The sequence below is a fragment of the Hypomesus transpacificus genome, chromosome 1 (assembly GCF_021917145.1).
Source record: "Hypomesus transpacificus isolate Combined female chromosome 1, fHypTra1, whole genome shotgun sequence".
Lineage (NCBI taxonomy): Eukaryota > Metazoa > Chordata > Actinopteri > Osmeriformes > Osmeridae > Hypomesus > Hypomesus transpacificus.
In genome coordinates, this window is record NC_061060.1 from 10,300,056 (window position 1) to 10,324,222 (window position 24,167).

Sequence of the window (24,167 nt, forward strand, 5' to 3'; positions counted from 1 at the left end):
GACACACACTGCCTCACGCCTGGGACGATCTGGGCTCCATCTCTGATGATCTTCAATGCCCAAGCAAACCAACATTGACTTCAATGGATATTTACAAAGTATAATTGCAAACATACTTACATAATTCAAGTTGTCAATAAATATGTAAGTATATAACATTTTAAGACACTTCTAATGTGTAGAACAAGAACAGATCAAATATAAAATGGTATAAATTGGTATTTTGGGTTTTTATATATCTGTGTTCCTTGTGATGATGTACCGTCTATGAAAGATTATCAATGTGATGTATGGTTAGGCCTTACTGGCAGCTTGGCTACTATGTGTTCATAAATGGAGGGATTTCTGGTCTGGAGTGATAAAAGACTGCAGCCAGGGAGGGAGGATTTCATCTTTATTTTATGACAAAGAGCTTCCCTGTCTCTTTCTCTGTTTCTTTTATATTTATGCTACCTCTCCTCCACCTACCCCCTCCACCTTCATCTCTGTCTCTCTGTCTCTCTGTCTCTCTGTCTCTCTCTCTCTCTCTCTCTCGCTCCCTCTCTCTCGCTCCCTCTCTCTCCCAGAATGGCAGAGCACCCATCTGGGTGTGCTGTCTCCGGACACAGTGCTCCCTCTGACAGCCGTGGCCGAAGAGACAGGCCCCAAACAAGACAGCTGAGAAAAGACTTCACTTTATCATTTTCTATAATTAATGAGCCTCGGTCCCAACAAATTAGGACAGAGGAAGGCTGAGGACTCCCAGATCGCAGCTCGGGAGCCGAAAGGAGTGCACTGGGCCCAACCACCAAATGTTCCACACCCTCAGACCTCTTAAAGTGTGATTTTACATAGTTTATTTAAGCTTATGCATGCAGACATGCCACTTAGAGGGAAGTTAGGGAGAAGGCAGCGCTGCATCCATGCTGGAGGTGAAGATGCATCTGTATGTGTGGGTGGACTAGCCGGAGCGGGAACATATAGTACTGAGTTCCACTGTGGGACCAAGCCTTACTTCTGACATGTGCAACTCCCATGGGGCCCCTAAGTGTGTCTGTGTGTGTGTGTGTGTGCATGCCTGTTGGAGCCTTTCTAAAGAGGATGAGGAGGATACAAATTGAGTTGTCAGTGGGTGACCCAGTCTGCATGATGAAACCTTCCCTAGGTTTCACTTCACTACGACAAAACCCCATGATGTGTTGGAGGGTATCAAAGAGATAGGGAGGCCTTTACCTCCATCACACACACACCAGGGAGACCTTCTTAGCAGAGCACAAGACTGAGCTGCTTACTGCCCCCTAGTGGTGCAAGAGGGTCTCTCTGAGTGGGTCTCAGGAAATGAGATGAGGAGAAAATGGATGTAAGGAACGCAGGCTGGTACTCACCCTCTCCAGGATAATCTCCTCATATTTGTACATCCCATCACTGCCATTCACCTAGAAGGGAAATAGGGACACATACAGGGCAGTTACATCTCGGATCAAAAAAAAAAAAATACATGATCAGAAAAAAAAATATATATACATATATAAATAAGATTTATATTTAAATACAAAAATATATAGATACATTGACTGTTATTTATATGTAATATATATTTTGATACATTACTACACTGCTATGTGAAAGAAGCTACAGACCAGCAAAACAGGGTGGAGGTTTTGATTAAATAATGTTGGTTACAACCCAAACACCATAATGTTACAGTACATCAATAGTGGGTATCGTATTGCATGATAAAATGCGGAATCATCTTTTTCTCTCTCCATCTCATTTTCCAAAATGCACAATTGGGGCCTATTCATCTTGCGTATACAGCTGGGGTCAATAGGATTATAGAAATTAGTCCTCATGGTGAATAGCATGCTGTGGCCGCCAGAAGACAGAGACACAGCAAGAGAGAGAGACAGAGAGAGAGAGAGAGAGAGACAGAGAGAGACAGAGAGAGAGACAGAGAGAGATAGTAAGACAGCAAGAAAAAGTTCGAAAAAGAGAAAGCTAGAAAGGGGGGGAGGGTGTAGAGACAACAGATACTTACATAAGGGCCTGCATCCAGTGAGTCTGCGTTGACGATGATGGGGGGAGGGTTGGCCTGTGAAGATGAAGAGATCCACATGAACTCAGAGTGTGAAGCTGGCAGCTCAGGCATACGCAGCTCACACACGCTCAGCCAGGAGCCACACAGACCATGCCAGGGGAACAGGCCCTGTGGGACTCTGGGCTGGGGCTAGGACTGGGGAAAGGAACTGGATCTAGGACCAAGACTGGGAAAGGGGCTGGGGCTGGGGCTAGGACTAGTACTGGGTAAAATACTGGGGCTAGGACTAGTATTGGGTAAGATACTGGGGCTGGGACTAGTATTGGGTAAGATACTGGGGCTAGGACTAGTACTGGGTAAGATAGTGGGGCTAGGACTAGTACTGGGTAAGATAGTGGGGCTAGGACTAGTACTGGGTAAGATAGTGGGGCTAGTACTGGGTAAGATACTGGGGCTAGGACTAGTACTGGGTAAGATACTGGGGCTGGGACTAGTATTGGGTAAGATACTGGGGCTAGGACTAGTACTGGGTAAGATACTGGGGCTAGGACAGGGTAAGGTACTGGGGCTGGGGCTAGTACTGGGTAAGGTACTGGGGCTGGGGCTAGGGCTGCTGATGAAAACCATGACTAGGTGTGAGGACTGAGACTGAGGAGTGTGGTGACAGAGAGACAGATGTAGTTATTTTTCCAGGCTTCCTGTGGACTTTCATTAAAACAAATGGTGTGTGCCTCTACCATGGGACCTAACACCTGATATAGCACACTCATTCCACAACCCCCTCCACTTCACACACCATGCCCAACTCTCTGGAGGAGACGCAGGTCACACTGTATCAATGCAGTTAGTCACAACACACAGACAGCCACTATATAGATCTCAATCCCAGACCACCGAACTTTATCATAGGCAATAAACAGCTCTATAGCGCCACCAAGTGTTTGGGCTTCAAGCCCCTGCAGGCTCTGTGTCCTCCTGGGTGCAGCATCATAGGGACGCTGTTGTGCAACTGTGAAGGGAGCGCCTGTCAAACAAGGGCTAGGGGGCGAACACTAAAAGCTACCCTGTATTCAGATCAAACAGGCAGGAGCTGTATACAGCTAACGTTCCTGTAACCATCTCATGTGCTTTTACTGGGTTCTTCCCTCTCCAACCCTTACAGCTGAAATGCAAAACTACAGCTGAAATGCAAGAGAGAGTCAGCGATAGACAGAGAGTCAGAATCAAAGAGAGAGCGAGTCAGATAGAGTCAAAGAGAGAGAGAGACAGAGTCAGAGAGAGTCACAGAGCGAGAGTCACAGAGAAAGCAAAAGAGAGAGAGATTACTGTGTTCTCTATTGATCTGATGACGCTGTAGGAGTGAGATGCAGCTTGGGGACTGATGATGTCTGAGGTCCAGGAGAGCTTGTCACTTTGCCTCCCTCCCCCCACCTTCCTGTATCCCTCTCTTAGCCCCACCATCCTGTCTCCTCCCTTAACCCCACCATCCTGTCTCCCTCTTTTAGCCCCACCATCCTGTCTCCTCCCTTAACCCCACCATCCTGTCTCCCTCTCTCAGCCCCACCATCCTGTCTCCCTCTCTCAGCCCCACCATCCTGTCTCCCTCTCTCAGCCCCACCATCCTGTCTCCCTCTCTCAGCCCCACCATCCTTTCTCCTCCCTTAATCCCACCATCCTGTCTCCCTCTCTCAGCCCCACCATCCTGTCTCCTCAACTTAACCCCACCATCCTGTCTCCCTCTCTTAATCCCACCATCCTGTCTCCCTCTCTCAGCCCCAGCATCCTGTCTCCTCCCTTAACCCCACCATCCTGTCTCCCTCTCTCAGCCCCACCATCCTGTCTCCTCAACTTTACCCCACCATCCTGTCTCCCTCTCTCAGCCCCACCATCCTGTCTCCCTCTCTAAGCCCCACCATCCTGTCTCCCTCTCTCAGCCCCACCATCCTGTCTCCCTCTCTTAACCCCACCATCCTGTCTCCCTCTCTTAGCCCCACCATCCTGTCTCCCTCTCTCAGCCCCACCATCCTGTCTCCCTCTCTTAACCCCACCATCCTGTCTCCCTCTCTCAGCCCCACCATCCTGTCTCCCTCTCTTAACCCCTTACCATCTCTCCTCAGCCACCAACCATCAATACAAGCTCGTCTCAGCCTCTCCCACCACCTCAATTCAAAAGTCTCCATCTCTCCTCACCCATCCCTCACCACCACCACCACTCCCCCCCCCCCCCCTCAGTATTCCCACATTACCGTTCTCCAGGACCCTCTCTCTGTCTTTGGAGCCTCTCATATTGATTCCTATTGATTCCCCAGCATTCTCTGTGTTCCTCCCCCTGATGTGCTAGCCTATTGTCTTTGATATCACATTACTGCCTTAAACACCGGCCGGGGGTCTGGGCGGCTGTGGCTCTGATTGCTTTCATGGTGCAGACTACAGATCATTCTATTACTCTTGGAGGCCTCCCGCCTCTGGTAACCATGTTGGGAGATGGCTGGAGAACTTTGGACCGGCCTCCCTCCTCCTACGCGCTTCTCCGGGACGCATCTGTCACTTTCCTCCTACAGACTTCATTCACGGGCACAGGAGGCGATGGCGAGAGCACAACAGAAGCAGTCGGGGTCAAAGCCAACAGCTCTCTTTTACATCGCCGCCACAAGCGTGTCCTCTGATGCCGGGGGCGTAGCGTGGAAATGTACATATCGTACACATAGGCTAAGTAAATGCACAATCACTCGACAGCTATAATTTGGCGTCTGTACTCACAACACATCCTTAGCCCGCACCCTAACACCCGATACCCCGCCTCCTTCAAATGACTCCCCCCCCCGTGTGTCTGATGTTGTGGTAGCACGTTCTCTGGGAACAAAACGTCTGTGGTTCCGATCCAACATGGCGGCAGGTTCCAGGGTCCCTGGTCCTCTCGGCGAGGATGTTCTGTGACTCTGGACAGCTGTGGACTCCACCCTGCCGCGTCAGCACCGCCAAGGCTGCTAATCTACATATGGACGAGCAGATGCCGCCAACAGTGCTTGCGTGTGCACATTTCCTCGTGAGCTGTCGCTGAGACCCTTCCTCTGTTGCTGCTCTGCAGGGGGGGGAGGGGGGGGAGCACTTCCCCTCAGCGTCAACGCTGGCCGCCCTGACAGGGCTGAGAGAGAGAGCACAGTGGAGTCAGCCCACTGGATGGGCTGACCTGAGCAGATGTGTGTGTGGTGTGGGTGTGTGGTGTGTGTGTGGTGTGTGGTGTGTGTGTGTGTGTGTGTGGTGTGTGTGTGGTGTGTAGGTGTGTGTGGTGTGTGTGTGGTGTGGGTGTGGTGTGTGATGTGTGTGTGTGCGTGTGTGTGGTGTGGGTGTGTTGTGTGTGTGTGTGTGATGTGTGTGTGTGTGGTGTGTGGTGTGTGGTGTGGGTGTGTGATGTGTGTGGGTGTGGTGTGTGGTGTGTGATGTGTGTGTGTGTGTGGTGTGGGTGTGTTGTGTGTGTGTGTGTGGTGTGTGGTGTGTGGTGTGTGATGTGTGTGTGTGTGGTGTGTGGTGTGTGGTGTGTGGTGTGGGTGTGTGATGTGTGTGTGCGTGTGGGGGGGGTGTGTGTGTGTGGGAGGCAGTGGTGCTGCATAGCCTGAGGGCAGCAGTGGGGACTAGAGGGAAAACAAGAACAGTTCTTTTCTCTCTGAACTGGACTAAGTCACAGAACCTGTTCCAGCGTAGCACAAGACACAGCCATAGGAACAGAGCAGTCCCAGGGATCACTGAGGTCCCCGGCTTGTTAACCAACAATAGAGAAACACAACAATAGCAGAAAAACATCTAGAAATAGAGTTTCAAGTCAGAAACCACAGGTCAGAAAAAACTGCCATGACTGCGTCATCCTAGTCTGGGATTGTTAGCGCTAATCCCAGTATCTGTATCACACATAACAGGCAAACAAAAAGAAAGAGGAAGATAATCTCAGTGTGTGTAATCCTTCATCCGTCCCGCACAGTGTGTGTGTGTGTGTGTGTGTGTGTGTCTGTACTCTCTCTTAAGTGGGAGCAGGGAGTGGGCATGAGCATAGGGTGACCGGTGCAGACAGAGAGAAGGAGAGAGTGAGAAGGACAGAGACAAGATAAGAGAAATGGAGACATACAAAGAGAGAGATATATCAAGAGAAACAGAGAGAAGGAGAGAAAGAAACGCACAGCGAGAGAGAGAGAGAGAGAGAGAGAGAGAGAGAGGCTTATGATGGCGTTGCAGCATGCTGCTGCTGGCTGGGGGCTGTGAGAGGCCAGGACAGGCTGTGTGGTGTCCCTGAGTGGAGCAGAGAGGCTTACACTGTCTGAACTCTGTCAGCTAGGGGGACATGCACATAGGTCAAGATAAACACACTATCACAGATTAAACCAGGAGAGGGTGTGTAGCCGTAAAGCACTGTGTGTGTGAGAGGACTAGCTGAGGTGGTGAAAGGCCTTCTGGGGTTATGGGTTAAATAAGCTGGACAGACTCCAGATGTGACAGAAGGGGGTGACTAAGGGGCAAGGCTGGAATTAACCAAATCTGGATAAGATTATCAGAAATCCTTTAATTTCCTTTTAATTCAAACACTAATCATTAAAGGCTGTTTTCCCAGCCAGCTGTCGCTGTTCACTTCTATCCAGCTGTAATGCAGGGCTCAGGGCAGGCTCTGGCAGGACACATGTACGCGCACACACACACACGCACACACACACGCACACACACACACACACATAGTCCAGACTGCAATCTCAGCAGGCCTGGCACTTTGTCTGATACTACCAGTCCCCACTGCCCATCAGATGTGATGGTAACCCACTCACAGCTCCACCCGCCTTCACACTCCCCCCCTCCACACACATCCATCTGCTCATGATATTTCTCCAAACTTTCAATGGATCCTCTATATCCATCCCTCTTTCTCTGTCTCTGTGACTCAGTCATGTCACCTCCAAACAGAGCTGTACCTGTCTCTGCTCGTCTGGCTGCAGACCCTGGAAGCTGCAGACCCTGGAGGCTGCAGACCCTGGAGGCTGCAGACCCTGGAAGCTGCAGACCCTGGAAGCTGCAGACCCTGGAGGCTGCAGACCCTGGAGGCTGCAGACCCTGGAAGCTGCAGACCCTGGAAGCTGCAGACCCTGGAGGCTGCAAACCCTGGAGGCTGCAGACCCTGGAGGCTGCAGACCCTGGAAGCTGCAGACCCTGGAAGCTGCAGACCCTGGTGGCTGCAGACCCTGGAAGCTACGGCGCTGCAGAGACTCAGGCTGAACCTTGGCAGCCGCAGGGTACAGGCTACGTCCAAATTGTTAAATAATCAATGTGTTCCCATGGTGACCAGTGCTCACGTCGCATTGGCTGTGAGGCCCCCTTTGACGCCTCCCCCCAGTTCACCTCTCAGGACTCTGACTGCGGCTTATGCGGCTCTGTCTCTCTCCCTTGATTTGTCTTCCTCTCTATCTTCCCCCCCTCTCTCTCATGCCTTCCCCTCATAGGCCACACTGCCTGTGCCCAGCACACAAGCACTGGATCAAAAACCAATGACCAGAAGGGGCCTCCTGGCTAGAAGACAGCTTGTCAGGTAGAGCCAGTCCAAAACAACATAATTACTGTCACCCAGCCATCCATCTGACCACGTAACCTGGGTCTTCATTTAGCAGGGCCGCATCTAATGTTCAGTGATCCTATTGACAATGTTCTGACAAACGACTGCATGATGGAAAACTGGCATGACGTATAGACCAGTAAGGCAAAATGAGTCATCGAATTAACCATGAACATCTGATTTTTTTTACATCCAATTCACTTATCTTATCATATGAGTGCATGACTGCCATCACATTGTTGCACAATTATACCATGTGAGTCCAACAGTAAAGCGATAGCCCCTCCCTCCTCTTCCTGCACCAGTGTTCCTATGGTGTTCTGTGTTCTCTGTTCAGTGGGTTCCCCGGGGTCTGAAAGGATGAGGAGCATGCCAAGGTTCCGCATGCGCATAACAATGAGATGCTGACAAGACAATAACGTTCCAGTTTCTTAGCAAACATCTCCACACCTCCCGTCCCCCTCTCCTCCTCCCCTTTCCTCCTCCCCTCTCCTCTCCTCCCCTCTCCTCCTCTCCTCTTCTCCTCCCCTCTCCTCATCCCCTCTCTTCCTCCCCTCTACTCCTCCTGCAGGGCGCTAACACAGCCACCCTGTATCCAATGGCAACGTCAACGTGAACTATGACAGCGGCTCCTCTCTGAGAGGAGGTCACGGAGACGAGGCTGGGACGTGTCGCCACGGCACCCGTCGCCACGGCACCCGTCGCCACGGCACACACCGACTGCCACTGTGCATCATTGTACATCACTGCCCAAACGCTCCCTGTGTGAGTGATGATGAGTGTGATGCTGGGGTGTTTGGTTGGTGTGTTTCCTGCAGTACATGGGGGTGGAAGGAGGGGGGGGGGGGGTGAGAGGCGCAGTCAGTGGTGTGCCTCTCTCTGATCCCCAGGCCCTCATTGGCCTCTCGTACACCACGCTGCAGTCCAATCAATACCTACTCAATTATCATGCACCCAACATCTCATTCACACTAAGGCCCCTGGGATAGAGGAAGGAAGAGGAGAGAAACAGACAGATGGATAAGAGAAGATAATAGAAGGGAGGGGGGACAAGAGAGGGGAAGAGAGGAGAGGAGGAGAGGGGAGGGAAGGAGATGTTTTCATGGAAGCAGATTTGGTCTCGAACCTTGGTGCTCAATTCCCCGTCGGAGACAAAGTCGGGGTAACGAGATGTGATTAAAAAAATGTCCTGCGTTAAAGGTCAAACGTTCCTTCTGCCTCTCACAACTGCAGCTGATTTCTGGCATTCATTTGAATGTGGCAACCACAAGGAAATTAATTAGTTCGCTCATAAAACAGGCTCACTAAAAGCCAAGAGATTTCCATGGGAAAAACTGATTTGATGTAAATGATTGAGCATTGTGACAGTCATAGAGACAAGCCCCCACACACACACACCCTCTCCCCCCCCCCCCCCTCTCTCTCTCTCTCTCTCTCTCTCTCTCTCTCTCTCTCTCTCTCTCTCTCTCTCTCTCTCTCTCTCTCTCACACACACACACACATACACACACAATTTCACATTTATGAAACCATAATTAATAGCCTGTCACAGCTGTCAGCAGCATTCACCTCTCATCTTTATGTAACAGAACTAAAGCGTGCTCTGGCTTACCTTTCAGTTTGGTCACAGTGGACTGTTCCCAATGAGAGAGCAGGCCGGGCTGACCTTCAGCAGAACACACGGCCCGCCTCACAATAGCTAGCATCACCCCCCGTCCTTCCAAACCCCTACCCAGCCAAGCTAAGGCATCCACAGGCCCGCTATAGAGGAGTCACAGGTGTGAGCGTGTGGGTTTCTGCGTGTGAGAGGACAAGGCTGTACAGTAGATATCCCAGAATTGCCGCTTCTGTGGCTAGTGAATTGCACATTGTGGCTCGTGGTATAAGAGTCTGTGTGTGTGTGTGCATGTGTGTGTGTGTGTGTGTGTGTGCGTGCGTGCAGTACGGCTGTTCAAGGGGCCGGTGAGTGTGTGTGTGTGAGTTTCTGGGATGCCTCGGCCAGTGGCAGTAGCAGCTTCTGCTGGTCAGTGGACAGAGATTAGGTGTGGTGTGGAGAGAATCAGCACAATCTGGGTTAATAATTTAATCTGACCCCCGCCCTGTCTGACAGCCCTGCTGCCAGGTTACGTCGAGCATCGCCACGGTGCTGTAATTATTTCCACCATTATGCTGTTCACTGCGGTGGGCTCCCAGCGGCACTCGTCAAATAGAAGACAGACCATTATACGGTGGCTTCAAATGACCGAAAACAGATGGGCTTCGCTACACATGTTAGGGAGGGAGGGAGAGGGGGGAAGGGGAGAGAGGGGGAGTGGACAGAGGGAGGAGGAGTGAGGAGGCTTTGAGGTGAGGACAACGGAGGGGGATGTAAAAACAGTCGACGTTCCCGTCAACAACCATGACCCAGCCTCTGAGAGAAAGGCGTGAAAAATGTACGCTGTCATAGGTACGCATCATCACTGCGCTTCCTGTGACCCCGCCCCCCTGGCTTCCTCGACACCAGAGGTCTCTGCTGCGTGGAGCTCGCTAGCTACCCTCTCGGTTGCTAACCCCTTGTTGCTAAGCTGAGAGTCACTGTTCCTCTGTGCTGTTTGGGATCCTGACGACAGCACCGCGCTGCAGCCATTTTGAAGCTCTGGGTTTTCAAAATCCTGTTGTGTCATCCCTTTGTCGATTTTGACTGATCATTTAGTTTCCTTGCTTGCCATTAGACGACAGAGATGGGGAATTCTATGGCAGCCATGACTCGTCACAGCTTGGCTCTGACCGTGTGGTTGTGTGTGTTTTGCTGTGTGTGTGTGTGTTTGTTTTGCTGTGTGTGTGTTTGTTTTGCTGTGTGTGTGTGTGTGTGTTTGTTTTGCTGTGTGTGTGTGTGTGTTTGCCTGTGCCTCCGTGAGGATGTGGGCCCTTGATGTGATGGCTGTATTTTGGCAGCTTCTTTTTGGCGCCCCACGGAGCCACCTTTGACCTTCCAAAGCGCTGGTGTGGTGCCTCGCGCCCTGAGGCGGGGCTGCTGCTCTGAGGTCAGGCTCGTCTGAGCGCCACCAGACACTGCCCATGTGCACACAACACCCGTCAGCTCAGCACAAAAACAAACCGCCGACCGCTCACTCTTCAAAACCAACCTGTTCATTTTGAAACCTGCTTGTAGCCCCGAGATGTGGCAGAGACTGGAGGAAGGAGACGAGGAGGAGGAAGGAGACGAGGAGGAGGGAGAAGAGGAGGAGAAGGAGGAAGAGGAGGTACAGAGGGATGATCTGAGGGCTTTGGCACAAACACCAGAGAATCCCCCCAGGGAGATACACTGTTAAACCAACTGGCGGAGATGACAGAGAGCCACCCCTGACCTTGGGCAGGATGGAGATCCAGGTCCCAAGCTCCCAGGCCTCTTTACCCTCTCTTGGCTCTAAAACAGCCCTCAGCCCCAGTCCTAGCCCGCGGCCTCTTGCCCTCAACTCCCAGCTTCAGCCCTCAGCCCCCAGCTTCAGCCCTCAGCCCCCAGCCCTGAGCTCCCAGCTTCAGCCCCCAGCCCTTAGCCCTCAGCCCCCAGCCCCAAGTCCTCAGCCCCCAGCTTCAGCCCCCAGTCCTAGCCCTCAGCCCCCAGCTTCAGCCCCCAGCCCTCAGCCCCCAGCCCCCAGTCCTCAGCCCCCAGCTTCAGCCCCCAGCTTCAGCCCCCAGTCCTAGCCCTCAGCCCCCAGCTTCAGCCCCCAGTCCTAGCCCTCAGCCTTGTGGAGCCTCCCCTCTGGAAATCCCACACACGGCTCCATTGACACCAGCAGACATGTCCCTGTATAGCAAGGCTGGGAGGTGTTGAGAGGGATGAAGAACTACATTAAAGTAGGACAACGAGCAGGAGGAAACAGAAAACAGGAGCTTGTGCCACTACTTTCTTCTCTCCTCAACAATTATGAATACATTCATGAGCACGTTTATCCATATGCTGCTGTATTTATTGCCAAGACGGTGGCGTAGGAGCAGAAGAAGAAGAAGAAGGGAAAAAAGGGCTTTGTTTTAAACGTTTGGATCACTTTGGGGACTGCCAAACCAATCTGCCTCCTGTCGAGGGTCCAGATTGGCCCGTGTCTCGGGCCCGCGGACGCACGAAACACACGCTCCCCTCAGCCCCGGATCAGAACCGCTATCAGCGAGCCCCCCCACTGATGACACGCACACTGATCTGAGGCAGGCCGAGAGACGGCCTTTACAGGCGGCGAGCGTTCAACATGGAGGCCCGTGATAAGAAGAAGCCTTGGTGGCGTACGAGCCTCCCGTTAGAACATCGTGCCACCGGCGTCACTGCCTCACGTTCTGTTGCTATGCTAACCCCACGGACAACAGACACTGCAAGGCAATTGTTTTTTTGCAGCTTTGAATATTTCAAACATGGGTCTCAAACCTAGCCATTTCAATTAAGCGCAACTTGCATTCTTAAAAACAAACCTTAAACTAATACCATCCATGTCAAAATAAGGGCAGACTCCATTTCTGCACTGCCTTGGTAATTGTATCTGTATGACTCAAGAGGAAGAGGAGGTCAGGATGCCAGTCAATATGTGTTTATATCTACACTTGAATAAAGGCAGGGTCACGACCTGTTTAAACACACAGGGCACAGGCACACATTACTCTACATTACCAGAACAATTCAAATGGATTCAGGAAATGCGTCTTCTCCCCATGTACTCTGCTAGTTGAGATGAGAGTGTCAAAATGAATGAATCCCAAGTAACCTTCCATGTACAGGGTCCAGAAATACAGCACCTGCTCTGTGTGGTGGATGGCTGAAGCTGCTGCTCTGGAGCCCCCAACAATCTGGACAGCGTTGCTGCCACGGCAACCACAGAGGAAGGACATTCTGGGGTTCAAAGTGCGTGGCCTGATATTGCATCATTCCTCTTGCTTCCCTGCTTCCCAGCCTCTCCACCCACTCTGCCCATCCCCCCATCCCCGCCTCCCTTGATGCTGCCAGGCGCGTCATGGGCCTGGGAGATATTCTGATGAGCATATGCAAGGCTTGGATTTGGCTGATTACATAATTGGAATTTTAATGGGGAATATTAATCCACAGCGGCCCATATTGGGTTTTATAAGCTGGCTGATCAGGATCTACGACAGCCTCTCTATCTCTTCCCTTCTCTCCCTGTCTTTCCCTTCCTGTATCTTTCCCTCTCTCTCTTTACCCCTCTCTCTTTTTCTGTACATCTCACTCTCTTACAGCCTCCCTCCCTCCCTCCTTTCTCTCTAGCAGCAGCAGTAGCCTCTTCACAGCGTCGCTCAGGGCTGGGAGAGCTCTCCCTGTTACACAAGTGGCTGGCTGATACAGGAGAGCAGTTACCAGTCCTGGTGACACTGCCTCCTCATGGGGACGGGTGTTCACCCTTCACCTTGACCCCTTTGGTCGCTCCTGTAGCTCTGGGAACAAACTGTATCCCACACACGCCATTTTACAGCCAACAAGGATGTTGTGTGGTCCCCCATGGCCCCCCCTCCATGTCTAAATCGCTCATTATCCTTTTGTGTGTGCTCTATGTGTGTCCCTCTCTATATCTATGCAGTATTAAAATCCCTTACAGAAAGGAAGGCCTTTGATGGCCAGGCGGGCGGGCAGGCAGGCAGGCAGGCAGCGCGTCAACATTGCAGTTGGAGGGTAATTAGCTAGCTGAGGAGCAGAGCTAATGTACAGCTCTGGCTCAGCCTGCACCATGGCAACACACAGACCAGGCTTCCTCCTCCTCTTCACTCCTCTGCTGTCTTCCTGCTTCCTTCTCTCCTATCTCCTCTCTTCCATTCCAGCCACAGCCTATCCCAGAGAACAAATACTGAGAACCCCTTCTTCAGGTGTGGAAAGATCTCTGCGTCACCGGCTTTGTTCTAACACAGTGACATCATGTATCCTGAAATAGACTCAAATATCTTTGAGTTCAACGACCGTTAAGGATTGCATATCAACAGAAAAACAGGCTTCCCAACACCAGTGCTAAATACTTTATCCCACAGCTGCCCTTTGTAAATGTGCCAGCTTTTCAGAGGATAGAGACCGTGATAGTTCCAATCCCAAGTACCGTGCCCACACCCAGCTCTTTACCAGGTGCACCAGCACAAAATAGACGGTGAACAGACGGAACTTACTCCCACACCATGGTATGATCCTGTGACTTTTACTGCCATGTTTTCAACTGGCCTGACAAAGAGCCTTGTGGTTGATCGGCCCTCGTGTTAAAACCCACCGCACCACACCAGCATGCTCCAATATTCTCTCTCTTCTCCGACGGCGGTATTGTTGACACATGAACGATCGGGTCAGTCGGTTGATCAAGAGTGGGGAGTTGAGGTTTCTATTTGCATACTCAGGACTTAAAACAGAATCCATTACCGGGATCACCATGAGGCATGAAGTGTTGGTTAGCCAGCCCAGGTTCATCCCCACCCAACCAACACATGTCTGTTTTTCCCTGAGTTTCACAGAGGAAAGAAGCTGGGAGCAGGGCATATTACCTTTACCAAGGCCTAATAGTAGTGCTCATGTTTTCAGCTGTTTACTGGAGCAGCCCTCTGAAAGTCATGATGACTTGGGGGGCGGGGGCAGGGGAGCAGGGGGGCAGGGGGACCCAGATGCAACATGGAACAGAAACACAAATATCTATGTTGTGTTTCCTCGTGCATCACAGCCCTAGCTTGTCACAATTTGGGAGGACTGAAGAATCCAGACAAAAAAAAAACAAAAAGAACAATACCCTGCTGCAATTAACCCCATCTCACATCCCCCACGTACCCCTCCTCACATCCCTCATGTACCCCTCCTCACATCCCTCATGTACCCCTCCTCACATCCCCCACGTACCCCTCCTCACATCCCTCATGTACCCCTCCTCACATCCCCCATGTACCCCTCCTCACATCCCTCACGTACCCCTCCTCACATCCCTCATGTACCCCTCTTCACATCCCTCACGTACCCCTCCTCACATCCCTCATGTACCCCTCCTCACATCCCTCATGTACCCCTCCTCACATCCCCCATGTACCCCTCCTCACATCCCTCATGTACCCCTCCTCACATCCCCCATGTACCCCTCCTCACATCCCCCATGTACCCCTCCTCACATCCCTCAGCATTAGAGCAAAACAGACATGTTCAGCAACAGTATCTATCCATGACCTACATCTCAGGTACCCTCCTTTAGTCATGAGGGACTGACATTTCGGACTTTACACCAGGAACAAAGAGTCGACGTGGTTGGGATTTGAAGGTGGAGTTCCTGGGTCAGCTCTCAGAGACCCGAGGCAGCACAGCAGAGTCATCTCAGTCACGACTATTCAGAGGCTTCAGAAGACATCAAGTCTTTATCCTCTCCTGCATTGTCATTATGTATGCAAACACACTAAGACCAGGTTCAATATGAAGTCTTCTTTAAGACTAGTTCATTGGTGTAACAGATGGGCCTCAAATCCTTAGATGGATTTCTCATAATCCATCACTTGGGGGCTGCAGTCCAGGGTTGAAGACTACCTCACAACCCTCCTCAATATTCTATCCTAAATACATTTAATCTAATAATATAAATATATGATCACAATGTTCAAGAAATTGATGTCGAGACTGGTAATGGGGTCGTATTGAGATGCCAATGGTAAAATGCAGCTCTGAGTCACAGCTCCAACATGTCATCGTTCCAGAGCTCATAAATCAACTGCAGAGCTCCAATACCAACACGAGTCCCCTTGGCTGCCAGTAGGGGAAAAACACCACAATGTCCAGTCACAGAGCTCATGCAATGATGCAGAAGGACAATTACATCAGAGCTCAATGAAGTTGTGATTGTGGAGTGCAGCACGCCATCTCAAGCCCTGCCAGAGGAAGCTGCCCACTGACCATGTCCTCCTCTGAAACCCAGAGAACACACTTTGATAATCCAGCATGTCATCTGGAGTGGCTTCTGCTCAACCCTAAATACTCCAACCACAGATGAAGGGCATAGGTGGGGGGTGGGGGGAGAGGGGTGGGGGGAGAGGGGTGGGGGGAGAGGGGTGGGGGGAGAGGGGTGGGGGTCTGTAGGAAAGGCAGTCTTTTTAGGATAATAAGGCTGATGATGCAAATAGGATCTTTGTCTGTATTGTGTGGGGGTTGAGCCTGTGATGGAGCGTGCTGGCTGAGGAGCCCAGGTGCAGACGTGGGAAGCGGCCCGACCACACAGCCTTGCACAGACGCAGATGCACAGAGGGGAAACGGATTCTAATCAATCCACGTTAAGCTATTTCAAGCCATGGATACAGTATCTACAGTTAGATAGGGTGTAGGATATTAAGATGGGATTGTGTGTGATGCATCTAGGGGTGGTTGTGCTTTGCGCCTTTCTCTGTTTGTCCGTCTGTCTGTCTGTCTCTCTCTCTCCCCGCCCCTCTCTCCCTCTCTAGGGCTGTGTATCTATCTCACTTTCTCGTAAGCATATTAAGGTCTGATGGGTAGACAGTACAGTGCAGTGTATGTCTATGAGGCAGTAATGCGTTCTAATGAACCCAGGGGCCTTTTACAGGATCTGAGCTCTGTCCTCACACACACATCTGTTTGGCTAATGTTGCTCATCCTCACATTTCCACTATGTTCTTAACAGGACAAGAGGGAGGGAGGGAGGGAGGGAGGGAGGGAGGGAGGGAGGGAGGGAGGGAGGGAGGGAGGGAGGGAGGGAGGGAGGGAGGGAGGGGGAGGGAGGGAGGAAGGGAGGGAGGGAGGGAGGGAGGGAAGGAGAGATGGAGGGAGGGAGGGAGGGAGGGAAGGAGAGATGGAGGGAGGGAGGGAGGGAGGGAGGGTGGGAGGGAGGGAGGGAGGGTGGGAGGGTGGGAGGGAGGGAGGGAGGGAGGGAGGGAGGGAGGGAGGGAGGGAGGGAGGGAGGGTGGGAGGGTGGGAGGGAGGGAGGGAGGGTGGGAGGGTGGGAGGGAGGGAGGGAGGACAGAGAGAAGGAGGCAGAGGGCCGCGTCAGGCAAGCAAAGCTTTTTTCCAAAAGCTCCATGCTGCACATACTAAGTAACACCCCGTTGCAGGGCTTCCAGCCCTTCGAGCCGTTACTGAGTAAGACCAGCAACCTACAAGAACTGCAGTGAATATATGAATAATTCAAGATTCATTACTCTACATTAAACATACAGCAGTAGGCCCCTGTGCAATCGAATGCACTTTAAAAAAGATCCATCAACCGTTTAATTGTTGACTCCCCAAAGGAAATCGAGCTAATTCAACTGGAAATCAACCTTCGGCATTCAGTTCCATGGATTACATTTGGTCAAGACATCAGCCAAATACCAATCGTGATGTGGTGTGACACAGACTCATGTCATGTGCCCAGGAGGTTCCCGTTCTAACGCCAAACCTCCTTTGGATTAGACATAGATGCCAGAATCAGTGAGACATCAAAGAGAGATGTGATTGTTTTAAATGCCTGACCGTCTGCGCATTCTAATAAAGTCCTGCATGTGCACAGCCTCTTCAAATGGCACGGGGAGGCTGTGCTCAACACACCACGGCACACCACGGAACAACACAGCACAACACAACACAGCACAGATAAGGGTGCTCGACACCTGAAAATGAAGCTTTTGATTCCAACAATGTACTGCAGAGGGAGAAATACATGAGAGTGAGATAAAAAAGAGAGTGAAATGAAGGAGAGAGAAGGAGGGGACGAAAGAGAGTGATAAAGGGAGGGAGGGGCAGAGAGAGAAAGAGAGAGCAGGGAGAGAAAGAACACAGGGGATGAGGATTTTTGTTTTTTTCAAAAAAAGATAAACTAAAAACAGTAAAAGAGACCAGACCAAATGGCTGAAGGGCTGCTTGGATAATGCATTAGACAGAGATGGCACTCAGCGCAGCCACACATGCTACGGAACGCTCTGCCTCCCCACAGACGCTCTGTCTCTCCTCCCCTAGAAAATGGAAGCAGAAAGATTCTAATCTGTGCATTTCCTCCTTCCAGCGCGTCTCCTACAATTCTATGTCTCGTTCAGTCAGGAAAAATGACATCAAAATGTTTGGAATAGGCAAAGCTATTGGTGGTAATGTACTGGTGTGCTCAGAGGATCACTGCCCCACGTGATGGGCCATATCCAGTCAATGCTCCAGTGAATGAAGGGGCTCCCTGTTGCGAAGAAGAAGACTCGATCTGTGAGTCCTTGTCTTTGCCGCCCCGTGCCAGCGTTCACTACAGCTGGAGCTGCAATCTAAAACTAGAGAGGTTACAATTTCTGCGGAAATTGTAGGGTGTGCTTGCTTGCATCGGTTGCAGAGGGGTCAGTTTTTTTATGAAATTTCTACAACTGATATTTCTGTATATTTTATATAAAAATGCATTGCCTACCTATTATTAACAATTGAACAACTTGCTAGCCTCGACCATTTGGTCATGCTTGGAAATATCAAACCTCGGCGTTGCTGTATCAATCAGGGGTGCTCAGCCCCCAATGAGAATGTGACATGAATACAGTACAGTGCCTTGCAAATGTACTAAACCCCCTTGCTAATACATCCCTAATTTCACTGGATAACAATTAATTCATTTATGTATTATTATGCAACATATTGAATGAATTAATAAAAAAAACTAAGGATGTCCCTTTCTTCATGAACTACCAGCATCAAATGATAATAAACAATAATCTTTTTTTGGGGGGTCAGTGTTTCCCACAGATTAGAAAACTAATTGTGGCGGGGAGGGGTGGGGTTGTCAAACGGGGGGGGGGGGGGGGGGGGGGGTCGTAATAATTCCTTCGTTAACAATTCGTTACACAGTTAATTTGTTAATAATTTGTTACATTAAATATTAATCCAAAATGATTCACACCTTCACAAAATTTACAACAACTAACATATCATTTCTGCATTATGCATGTAGCAACGCTAGTGCTAAACAACTATTTAACTGGTCGGCTCCATGACGCCGGGTAAGTAGCTAGCTCTTGAGACTTCTCACCAAAAGACCGAAGGGGAAACTTCGAGTACTGCAAGTCGCTCTGGATAAGAGCGTCTGCTAGATGACTAAATGTAAATGTGAGTAAGGTACCTAGCGAAAAGTAGCCTCAACTTTCCTCGACTTATAGCTACGGCACTAATGCTGAAGGCTAGCTGATTTAGCTGTCGGTCTTACTAGAACGGCATATGTATGCATTGTTGCTAACGTGTGCTGACGTTGTGACTGTGCATATGTGAGAAAGACGCATGAGTGACAGAGAGACGGAGGGAGAGCAGGGGAAAGGAAATGCAGCTGAACGAATACGCTGCGTGTTTTAACCTAAATAGCGATAAAAAAAATGTTTTTTTACGAAACGCAATATGTGGCGGCCGGTGTTGATTCTGTGGCGCACCGCCACACATTAGTCTATGTGTGGGAAACACTGGGGGTGCTGAAATGAAATTTAGGGATGCTTGAGCATTACACATGACAATTGTGTGTCATATCACAAAGTAAAATGAGGAAATAGTTATCACCCTGGCCTCTTTGCTTGTGGCGTTTCAGCAGCTGCCTTGCAGTAAAGCAGTTAGCCTAGCTATCTCCCAGAAGTTAACGAGCTGCTAAACTAATGTTCTGCTGGAGGTACTCACGCGAGCTTTCGTGACGTTAGTGACGTTAGTAGCGTCAGTGACTGTGGCTAGCAAATTAGCCACCGTTAGCTTCACTTTTCGCCACAAAAACTTAATATTATAAAAATACAAGCAACTCGATCGCTACTAAGATGAAACTTTTGACACCTAGTTGTCTATGTAGTCCAAATATTGACGAAGGCTTAGGGGTGGGAAAATAAATAATAATAATAAATATATATATGTGAGAGAACAATGGTTTGTGCTCATCGAAGGCAAGCACACCCCAATTACCAGCGGCTGAACAAAAGCTGTGGCGCTGTTGAAAGCACCCACGGACTCCCACTAGAATAGAGAGGAGTCAGAAGGCTTGGGGATAGGCCATGCCTCTCCTCTATCGATTGTGGTGGTGCGTGGATTCCGCGGCAGCGTGTGGGAGTTCTCGCACAGTTTGGCGAGGATGTTAATGCTGCTGTTCAGACCCTACTCCGGAGAGAGGACCGAAGGGGGTGGAGGTGCTTCCCAGAAACCTGCACGGTCCATAAGTATCCAGATTGTGTGCATACACCTATTGACCATCATGACCTGCAGTGGAGGTTGCCTCCTCCCCTCCCTGGCCTCCCCCCCCTCCGGCTGAGATGCTTCCCCTGCTGAATCAGGAGTACAGCACAGCACAGTCCCGTTTCTAGGCCAGTCGCTTCTGTGATCAGCAAAAAACCCTAAATAAAACAGAGCAGGCAGGCAAACAAACAAACAGCGTTCCCCTCCCCTGGCTGGCTGGCAGGGAGAGGCAGAGGGGAGGGAGGTTAGGGCTACGGAGCTAGGGGCTGAGAATTAGAAGAGGACTGTGACTGGGGCCTGGGGCTGAGGCCTCACACGGGTTCAGACAGAGAACATATGGACCACTGGGCCATAGCAGCCATGGCTTGGAACACAAACACACAGCCTGGACAAAAAACACTGGAAAGCACCAAAACATCACCTATAACCTGACAGGGAATCCAAACACACACACTAAAACTGTCCAAACACACTTAGTGCCCTGTATGTTTTCAGAAGGCATACATACAGCACTCAAAGCTATAATTGCATCTAAGAAGCATATTACCTTAATTCTACTTAAGTTTCGACCTTTTCAGCTTGCATCTGAGCCAAAGGGCCGGGCGAGGACATGTGTGAATGAGAGGCTGGAAGGGAGAGGGAGTCGTGGAGGAGAGCCTGGGAGGGCTTTTAGCGGAGGTGTCCGAGGTGGGCTCTGACACGGCTCAGCCCCTGGGTCGCATGGGGGCTTGCCCTCGCTGATCAACCTGCAGCCCCTCCCTAATGCCGTCTCCACTGTCAGCTAGGGCCCCCAGCGCCGTGACGTCAGAGTCCGTCTGGCCTCCTGTCAGACGGACAGACTTTGCCCCCTCTTACGGGGTATAAAAAGCCAACTTTTGTTATCGAAAAATCCCCAGAATGGCGCTACATCAATATTGCAGTGTGCCTTGTCTCTCTTCCTATTTTTGAGATGCATGCATGCATCATCCCTCTAATATTTGAGGGGCTTTTCCTTTTTAGGGATATGTCTCTATGAGAGAGGCATGCTCTGTGTGTGTGTGTGTGTGGCATGTATGTAGGATAGTGTGTTTGGGCAGCTTGTATGTGTGCTTGTGTTTAACTGGTGTGTGAAGGTATATATGTGTGTGGAAAGAATTGTGATAGAGAGAGACAGAGGGTGAACAGAGAGTGAACAGAGATAGATACATTTAGTATTGGGTAGTATGCTCCAGTCCTTGTCCAATGACAATTGAAACTCACAGTACAGTGTGCACTGCAGCCGGTGACAGGCAATGAGACAACATAGCAATGACTTCCAGGGGAGAGGGTCTAGGGGCTGTTAACCAGAGCAGCAGACTGCCGGGGCTAATAATATTACAGGCCGACTCTGCTGAACTGGACCACATCATCTGGACTGTTCCTCTCACAGAGCAGGCCTGGTCTGGCTCCTAGCAAGAGTTACACAAGAGCACAGCTACACAAGAGCACAGCTACACAAGAGCACAGCTACACTGTCCTGAGTGCTGCATGAGCATCTCAAATACATGGTCATCTTTCAGTTATTGGATATTGCAGAATTGATTTTATCGTCTAGCCACATCAAATGAAATCAGACAGAAATAGGAAATACTACTGTAATAGAGTATTGTGAAGAAACATGTTAACTATTGGTTGTGTTATAGATAGTGGACAAGTCTAAGTTAAGACTGTGGATTCCTAGCAAACAGTTACTTGTAAATGTAAAATCTAGAATGAAATGTTATTCTATAAGTTTTATACCAATGTTCTTGTTAGATTTTGTTCAAATTCAAGATGACACGACTACATCCAAACGGTGGGGAATACAGCACACTCTCTGTTAACATTGAAACATCCGATGCTCCAACACCTCTGTCGATGTCATAACTTGGTGCCCAAAAAGGGCTGGTTGGCGAGACAGTGGTAGCTGTGATAAAGATCTCCTTATGTAAGCAGTCCAGCTCTGAACACAGATTAGTCAGAGAAAGACACACCACCAAGCTCCCAGAATGGCAACAAGCGCGTAGGCAAGGCTTTCTTCTTCTGTTCCTGATCACCAACCCCCCCTGTTCTGCCAACAGACACTGCTGCTTCCAGAATTTCATCACTCCCAGAATGCAAAGCTGTCTGGCCTTTTAGTGCCGGGAGAGATAACGGTCATGGGGGATGATGGAGGGTAGGGGGAGCGGGGGTCTGCTCCCCCCCAGGACCAACCCATCCCCACCTCCATCCCCACCTCCACCTCCATCCCCACCTCCATCCCCACCTCCACCTCCATCCCCACCTCCATCCCCATCCCCATCCCCACCTCCATCCCCATCCCCACCTCCATCCCCACCTCCATCCCCATCCCCACCTCCATCCCCATCCCCATCCCCACCTCCATCCCCACCTCCATCCCCATCCCCATCCCCATCCCCACCTCCATCCCCATCCCCACCTCCATCCCCATCCCCACCTCCATCCCCACCTCCATCCCCACCTCCATCTCCGTGTGGGGAGGACTAGGATCAGTGCTGCGTGTGTGTCACACCGCTCTCTTTGTTGTTAGCGGTATACAACTGTCACCCCTTCTTCTCTGACAGCCTTCACCCATAGCAACCTGCAGTAGCTGCTACACTCCCTCCCTCCCTCCCCCCCCCCCCCCCCCCCCCCCCCCCCCCCCACACACTCCAGATTCTCTGAGGTCTGAGCTCACTGGCTTTATGTGTCCCGGGAGCGACATCACTGACTAACACTACCACTCCAATCCTCTCCACACCTCGGCTCTACTCTCCTGCCTCCTCCCCTGCCTCTGACTGGTGACAGCCCAAAACACTCTGCTGACATATTTCATATATATGGGACGTATCTTTCCCATCACACAAAATAATATTGGCCAATGAGAATGCTGACATGTAATGTCGTACACAATATATATGCAAATTATCTATTTTTTGATAAGGCACTTGAAAGACAACCGTGAATGATTTAACCATGAATCTAACAATGGCCAGGATGTACAGACAGACAGACTATATGTCTATAAAATCTTATCCATCTCCCCCCTCTATTCAGTCAGACTTGATATTCATGGGGGGGGGGGGATATTGAATAAGGCTGATTGCAATGTGCCACTCCCAGTTGGGTGAAGCCTTCCAACAGCACCTAACTCCCTGCTTCCCATCCCAGATGAGCTCCCGGATAAATCCCTCTTGATCTGATGACAATCTTGCTGGTCTCAGATGTGGAGGCTGTCGAGGCCACAGCAGGGGGCGGAGCACCGAGCGTTTGGCTAAGGAGTCTAATGTGGAAATCCTATCCTGTAATACCCCCCCCCCCCCCCCCTCAGGTACGTGGGGAAAAAAAGAAATGGCAAATCGAATCGGAACGGACGAAATCTTGTTGCGTTGCTGTTCAAACACTGACGCACAAACACAAAATCATCAAGGAGTCTGTTGGCAGCCATTATGTGAGGTTATGTGTACTGTCATGCCCCGGCACGTCAGCATCGTAGGACGTCACACAACTCCAACTGACACATCTTCAGGTGTCATGGACTGGCTTCAGCACCAGGAGGATGGATAACATAACAGATCAAACTCGGCAGATCAAAAGGGACAGCGATTGGTGCATTCCATTTCATACTCCACTTTGAGCATATGGTGGTTGGGCCGTTAAGAATGAAAGAGAGAGATTCGAAGGATCCTGTCCACAGGAGCTATGGCCAAGCCCGCGCAAAGAGAAAAAGAGAGATGGAAAAAACAGAGAAAAGAGAGATGAGCAGAAAAGAGATAGTTTTGATCCATTCCTGAATGCTCTCAACATGGTTCTCAACATGGCCCACCAAGCCTAATACGGCATAAGCATAACACAGCAGTGCTGTAGAAACAATAGACCTACAGGAGACATAGGGGACTAGGAAAGCATTTTGGTTATGTTTAATATCATGCTGGTAATAAATAAAGTAAATGCCAATTAATATTTAAAGCTAATCATAGCCACAGAGCTGGAGAGCACACAAAGACAGATTGGAGCCCGGGGGGGAGAGGGGGTTTCGAGCGAATCGGCCCCCATTAGACGAGTGTCTCTACATCTCTCAGATGGAAACTCCAAATGCTGTAAAAATGTTTGAAAGAATGCTTCTGTAATCCCAACAGAGTTCATGTGCGTCCATCCATTATTAACCCCGCCCCCGCCACGGCAGGAGCCATGCTCTCATACAGGGAACGTGAACGAGGAAGAAGGTGGGAAACACAGCCGTCTTATAAGTGGCAAGTTTTTTAACCATAACTAATGCGCTATTACTCACTTAAGGACTTGAGTTTTTTTTACAAGGTGGGACCCACCCTCACCGTCGGAAAACCATTCAGAAACATCAACCATGAAAACGAGAATTACTTTACAGTGGGTTCTCACATCTGCCGATTGCAAATCATAATTCAGGCTCCTGTGAA

General features: G+C 50.4%; 1 protein-coding gene across 4 annotated transcripts in view; it reads right to left on the reverse strand.

Annotated features, from left to right (window-relative positions):
• The window catches only part of dlg3 (discs, large homolog 3 (Drosophila)), a 73,526-nt gene that overhangs the window by 28,044 nt on the left and 21,315 nt on the right, over positions 1–24,167 (reverse strand). For all 4 annotated transcript variants that reach the window (XM_047017450.1, XM_047017572.1, XM_047017490.1 and 1 more), the window contains 2 exons: positions 2,018–2,071; positions 1,365–1,415 (listed from right to left, as the gene is read on the reverse strand). In XM_047017450.1, the coding sequence (XP_046873406.1) occupies positions 1,365–1,415; positions 2,018–2,071 (105 nt within the window). The remainder of the gene's footprint in view (positions 1–1,364; positions 1,416–2,017; positions 2,072–24,167) is intronic.